At 49.2% G+C, this 6763-nt stretch overlaps 1 protein-coding gene and 1 long non-coding RNA gene across 3 annotated transcripts in view; one reads left to right on the top strand and one right to left on the bottom strand.

Moving 5' to 3' along the window:
* Positions 1-1770: 1770 nt before the first annotated feature.
* Positions 1771-4825, top strand: APOLD1 (apolipoprotein L domain containing 1). The gene is made up of 2 exons (XM_006164788.3): positions 1771-1869; positions 3604-4825. Exons 1-2 carry the CDS (start codon positions 1867-1869, stop codon positions 4345-4347), a joined length of 747 nt encoding a protein of 248 aa, XP_006164850.2. The 5' UTR covers positions 1771-1866; the 3' UTR covers positions 4348-4825.
* Positions 4826-5251: 426 nt separating this feature from the next.
* LOC114005383 (uncharacterized) overlaps positions 5252-6763 on the bottom strand; it is a 10631-nt gene continuing 9119 nt past the window's right edge. Inside the window, exon 2 of one of the 2 annotated variants that reach the window (XR_003547246.1) lies at positions 5252-6276. This is a non-coding gene — a long non-coding RNA (uncharacterized LOC114005383). Of the gene's footprint in view, positions 6290-6763 lie in introns of both variants that reach the window. The other variant, XR_003547247.1, reaches the window with a different exon arrangement.

Raw genomic sequence — 6763 nt, 5'->3', positions numbered from 1 at the left:
AGGCCCACCCTAAAAGCCAGGCATGTAATCTCAGCTACTTAGGAGATTGATGCAGGAGGATTATGACCAAAATGAGAACCTGCCTTTTTTAAAAAAGAATTATTTATTTAATTTCATTTATTCATTCATTTCTTTTTAAAACTTGACCAGAGAGATATATATATATAGAGAGAGAGTGAGATGAGGGAAAGTGAGAAACCAAGCTGCCAGGTCCCAGATTCGAATTGTGGTTGGGCATGTGGGAGTGTCTAGCATCTTGACTACCATGCCACCTGCTGCCCCCCCTTTTTAAATAATTATTTATTTATTGAATTCCATTTGTTGTTACTATTTTTTTATTGTTATTACTATTTAATTTGACCAGAGAGAGATAGAGAGAGAGAGAAAGGGAAAGTGAGAAAGCAAGCTACCAGGTCCTGGGCTTGCCCTGAGAACCTGCCTAAGAAAAAAAAAATGTGGTGCCAGCTGGTGGCATTGTTGTTAAGGTGGCCTGATCCCACATGGCTGACTCTGCGGTTCAAGTCTTGGACCTGGCAGCTTGAAAAACGCATGCCGGCTCTGTGTGTCCATGGCCAGAATCCTGAGAGGAGATCAGAAAAGAAAGGATTTGGTGTGGCCCTCCCCCATAGAAGGTGATGTCTCACTCTTCCCCCTCTCTATCTCTGTCTCTCTGGTGAATACTCGTGCCTGATACCAAACTAGGGAGAAAAAAAAGACTATGGGGGTTGTAAGCAGTAGCAAATGGTGCTGTTGATGAATGCCAAGCATAGTGGTAAAGATGGGGAATTAAATCATACTCCAGAATGAGATGGCTGCTGTGACTTACCAGATGAACCAGAGAGTTGAGACAATAATCACTTGAGTGCAAAACCGGTTGGGACTTCCTTATCTGAAGGTGACAGTGTGAAAAGAAGGAACATGTATGTATCCAGGGCCCTGTGGCAGAACTGAGTTCTCAGCTGAGCTCCAATGGCCATTAAATGCCCCAGAAATACGATTCTCCACGGGACGGGGTCTGTGGCAAGTCCACAGATGCTATGCTAATTTTCCCCTCCTGAATTATCAGAATAATTGCCTTTGTAGCCCAAGCTTCGCTAATCTGTAGCTAGAATCCGTTCATTTAACTATCATAGGGGCTACGTTTTTTCCCCCCAGTGAAAACCTGGGAAGCCAAATTCCTGCTATTGAAAGTGTATAATTAGCTCCCTGTGCAGCCTGACCCCACAGATTCTTGTGACGCATTTGGCCTGCAGCATGCCCTTTCTGAGACCTCCAGCTTCTCCTGCACAGCTGGAGATGCCCCAAACTGCACGCACACTTCCTGTGGGCGGGCCTGGAGTTCTCGAGGCAACGCCCTAAGTGGATCACGTGTTTCAATGGCCCAGGTACCCTAGGCTCTCAGTGGCTACAGCCGATGTTAGAGGGTTTCCACGCCACCCCCTGTTCTTTTAAAAGATGTTTCTCTAAGGGCGCCTCTCAAGAAACACTGTAATTGGTGTGCCTGAGGTGCACTGAAGACCTCCCAGGACACGTCATTAGCTATTCTCAGGAGAGGAAAGGCAGGGTGTCCCCCTGGGAAAATGACAACACTGTTTCAAGTTGGGGAAGAGCCTGTGGTTCTCTTCCTGCTGGGGGGGAAAGCGCACACACAATGTTCATTTCCTAAATACGGGATGTGCTGGCTGGCCGGTCATTTTCCACCATGTCACATCCTTCTGGACGAAGGCAGCAGGGGTCAGGACAGGAAATGGCCAATTCTCAGAATGAGACAAGGCTTTCCCAGGGCAGCCATTGGTTCTCTGGAACTATAAAACATGCTCATCCCGAAACAGCCTCATTTTCTTTCTCAGAGGCAGCCAGAAGCGAATGGTGAGTGGGGAGCGAGAGGGATGCTATTCTGAAAAAATAGCTACTGGGCTTGCCATACCGGGGCTGTGTCCTCCGTCCATCACGTATTGGGGTGCTTTTTTCTTGTTTCTTTTTACTTGGAAACTTATCACTGGTGGGTTGGTCCTGGAAGCATGCCTGTAAAATTAAGATGTGTGAGTTAGGAGATTAGGATTCTAGCTTGCGCTCTCTGAGGAGAGACATCTAGACCATGTTTATGCTTCAGTTTCCTCTTCTTCCAAAATAATGATTTTGCTCTGAGATCTCGACAGAGTTGAAGCGCTCTATTTCTATGACTTAACGCTTTTGAGAAACCCCTCCTAAGGAAGGGTGCAGTGGATATTAAGGTGGGGATTCTTGGCACATGGGAAGGACACACTTTTACCCCACTCTTTTTTTTTTTTTTTTGAGAGGTTTTCACTATAGGGCGCATGCGCTCGCCAGACAGACAGAGAGAGACAGAGACACAGAAAGTGAGAAATCACCCCCCAGGGGGGATGGCCACGCCGCAATCCCTTCTCCTCCATTCTCCTCTCGGGATCTTGGGCACACACGCACATGCGCCCAGCATGAGTTTCAAGCCACCAGGTCCGGGACCCGAACCGCAGTCGACTACGTGGGAGTCCAGCGACATAGCCATTATGTTAACTACTGGTTCTCCTACCCCACTCTCTTTGTTAGTCATCTGCAACTGGCTTCCATTCAGCTTGGTACCTGGCGACACTGTGAGCTGTCAAATAAAAATTTTGGCTGCTTTAACTTATTTACTTTTGTTTTTGCTACTTTATTTGATTCAACTGTTCCTCATTTTTTAAAGAATGAGGAGACAGAGTAGCATTAATGTAATGTGCTTTAGTCGTCATTAAGCGCCCACAGAAGATTAAGATTTCTGAAGACCTGAGAGCCCTAGTTAGAATAATTATGCAAATCACACTTTAAGGTTGGTTCTAAGGGCCTGGAAGAATAATAAGCAGAAGAGTTGCTTCAGAAAAGCATCCTGTTTTTTAATCTCTTCTTTATGCACGATAGACTATATATAGGTGTGCACCTGCACGAGAGATGGGCACCCTCTGCAGAATGGGCTCACCGTGCAGTCCCCTTCCCCTAGTCCTCCAGGGGCCTCTTGCTGGAGGCTTGTTACCCTCTGGCTGGTCTGGGGCTCTGACTTCTCTTGAGTGGGGCATTGCCTCTACCACTGAGCTGACCTATTCTTTCTTATATAGACAATATGGTCTCTGAGGTTTGGGTAACTTGTTTTTTTCACCCACCAGAGAGAGAGAGAGAACTGTTGTATGTTGCAAACTCCTAGGACCCAAGTCTTCCCGTCGTGTAAGGGCTTGTCAAGTGTTTTTTTGAAACTGAGCAAAGGCCTCAGTATTGGAGTGGGCTTTTAATACTAGCACGCCCCTCCTCACCAAGTTTAAATCTTACTTAACGCATTATCCACCTCGGCGTCCTCCAGGAGAGAAGACACAGTCTCATTTCTATTTGCATATGCGGGTATAAGGTCTTGAGAAATGGTGTGACTTGTCCCAGATTCTAGAACTGGTCTTTGAGAACTTGACACTTGACCCACTGGGCGCTGACCGTGTCCGCTAGCGTGGCAGTGGCTGGAGGGTTTAAGCTTTGACGAGTCTCGCTTGCGCACGGGCAGCGGCGAGCCAGAGCAGCAGCAGACCGAGACTACGGGCTAACTGCGTGTCTGTGTCCCCGCAGGGCATGGAGTGGCCGGGCGCCTGGGAGCCGCAAGGCGCGGAAGCGATCAGGCGCTTCCAGGGGCTGCTGCTGGACCGTCGGGGTCGGCTGCACAGCCAGGTGCTGCGCCTGCGCGAGGTGGCCCGGCGCCTGGAGCGGCTCCGCCGGCGCTCCCTGGCGGCCAACGTGGCGGGCAGCTCGCTGAGCGCAGCTGGCGCCGTCGCAGCCATCGTGGGGCTCTCGCTCAGTCCGATCACCCTGGGGGCCTCACTCCTGGCGTCTGCCGTGGGGCTGGGGGTGGCCACCGCCGGAGGGGCCGTCACCATCACGTCGGATCTCTCCCTGATCTTCTTCAACTCCCGGGAACTGCGGAGGGTGCAAGAGATCGCCGCCACCTGCCAGGACCAAATGCGTGAGATCCTGAGCTGCCTCGAGTTCTTCTGCCGCGGGCAGGGCCGCGGGGACCGCCAGCTGCTGCAGTGTGGCAGGAACGCCTCCATCGCCCTGTACAACTCGGTCTACTTTATCGTCTTCTTCGGTTCGCGAGGCTTCCTCATTCCCAGGCGGGCCGAGGGGGCCAGCAAGGTTAGCCAGGCCGTGCTGAAGGCCAAGATTCAGAAACTGGCCGAGAGCCTGGAGTCCTGCACCGGGGCTCTGGACGAGTTCAGCGAGCAGCTGGAGTGCCGGGCCCTGCTCTGCACCAAGTCCAGCCATGGCCGGGACCTCACGACCTCTGGGGCCCAGCACGCAGGGCTGTTTTTCTGACATCCTTTCTCCCTAGTGATGGAGACCAGAAACTATCTCCACGGGATGCTCCAGATTTATAACTCTTGCAGGAAAACACCGGTTGGGGTTAGGAGTTGGGTGCAAAAAAATGAGAAAAACCGTTCTTGATTGGGTGGGTCCTCACGGCCCACCGTTTTCCACCGCTGTAACATCCTGCTTCGCACTCGCGTGATCCCAGGGGAATATGTGACCCTGAAACTTTCCTTTATCAAAACCTTCGCACTCCTATTTTAAAGTTCTTTCGAGGTCCCTGACTGTGCCCTCGTGGTCTGAGCTGAGCCTGGAGGGGGTGGCGCCCTCTAGGTCCTCTCCAAGCCCCACTAGGCTCTGAGGTCCTCCAAATGGTCCACCGAGAGGAAATACTTGCTTCAAAACCTCTCTTCCAGGGAACCAGCAGTTAGCATAATGGCTATGTCGCTGGACTCCCACGTAGTTGACCGCGGTTCGCTTTTGCGTCCGGGACCCGGTGGCTTAAAACTCACGCCGGGCGCGTGTGTGTGCGTGCCCAAGATCCGGAGAGGAGAATGGAGGAGAAGGGATTGTGGCGTGACCATCCCCCCCTGGGGGGTGACTTCTCGCTTTGTGTCTCTCTGTCTCTCTCTGTCTGTCTGGCGAGCGCACGCACGCACCCTATAGCTAAAACCTCTCCAAAATCACACAAAGAACAGAAACAAAAAAAGTCTCTTCCAGAGTTTCTGATACAAAGAACTCGAATCTACAACAATCCAGACCCCCCTCTGTAGGAGCATTCAGGACCCAGTCCTGGCATCCCTCCTCCTCCCCTCTCAGCTTACCCATTTCCAGATTCAGCCTGGGGATGGAGTGCACCTTTCCTGGGTGGTTTCAAATCCAGACCTCAGGTACTCGGAGCCAGGGAGCCAACTAAACAGCCTGCAAAGTCTCTCCCCCTTCATGAAGACGCTGAGGCTGAGAAAGATGAAGTGACTAACAGCAGCCACCTCATCTCCCTGAGACTAGGCTTCTGTAGCACAGATAGTAACAGCTCACCCTGTGCTGAGCTATTCAGTCCCACCAAGCTCCTAGCTCACGGTGTGGTCCCTGACCTGCAGAATCAGCGTCACCTGGGGAACCTGTCAGGAAGCACGTTGTTGATTCCACCTCTGATTTATGGGATCAGAGACTCTGGATGTGGAGTCTAGCAACCCTCGTTCAACAAGCCCTGTGGATGATTGTGGTGCACACGACGGTTTAATAACCACTGCAACAAACGTTTATTTCTGATCCCCTGCAATATGACTTTGTGAAGTCTCACGGCCTCTCGGGGGATTTCGTGGTCTTCAGAGTCATTTACAGAAGGTCAAGGGCAGACTGTATCTCAGGAGCAAAAGAATGTATATTGCTCAACGCATCTTGGGTCACTTTCGCACCAAACGAACTAACGGACATAACGTAACATGTCCTCTAGAGGGCAGTGTTGCCCACTTCTTGTAGAAACTGGTACAGAAGGGAATGTGAACTCACCTTTCTCTAGCGTCTTGTCTAAAACCCACCAGACCATGTATTTTTTTAAAAATTTATTTTAGGCTTGTTATTTAATTGCCATTTATTATTTGCATTTCTTTTTATTTAATCAGTACACTTAGAAAATAAGCAAATACCAAGTCGCCGAATGGGAGACCACTGAAGCTCTTTTTGGGAATTGAGGTTGAGTTGGACTTTTTAAGACAGGGCATGCATTAGAAATAGCACACTCCCTTGAATAAGTCTCTCTTTTTTAGGGGGAATGTTGTTTTCTGAAGTGTTTTACATGATTCTTTTAAGTAAGTGTGGGGATTCCGAGTAAAGAGACCAGGAGCTGAGTCGAAGCTTGTAAAGCGTAGCTTGTATTGTGGGATGTGACGAAGCATATTTATCCGGAAGGTACTCTATCAGAAGATATCATTTGACCTGGAAAGAGAACCTATGTAGTTCAGGGAGGAAAATTAGAGGTATATATAAGGGAAGCACTCAGACCTTGGGATTCTGATGTCCTATGAATTTATGTCTGATAGGTCATTTGGACAGAATAGCTTGTGTTATGGGGGTGATGAGTCACGATTTTGCTCTTGGATCTGTAAGAAACTTGTCACCTATTTTTAAGAAAATACTTACAATTTCTTCAGTTTCCACTTCTACAACTGTAATGTCAAAAATATGTTGAAAAATTTGGGGGACCACATACACAAAACTTGGCTATGCCATTTAATTATTTAATATGCTGTAAATTCACCCAGTCTACCCCTAGGCTTCCTAATGATGACAGCGTGTTTGAGGAAGTATACTTTCAGCACGGGGTGGGGAGATCTTCCTATATTTTCGTTTTTCCTATAAATTGCAATTGGCCTGTGCCCTGGTTTATTTTAAAATCAATATTGGTTTCTTCTTACACTGATAT

This window comes from Tupaia chinensis, unplaced genomic scaffold (assembly GCF_000334495.1).
Source record: "Tupaia chinensis unplaced genomic scaffold, TupChi_1.0 Scaffold143728_1, whole genome shotgun sequence".
NCBI lineage: Eukaryota > Metazoa > Chordata > Mammalia > Scandentia > Tupaiidae > Tupaia > Tupaia belangeri.
This window is presented reverse-complemented; position numbering and strand designations above follow the sequence as displayed.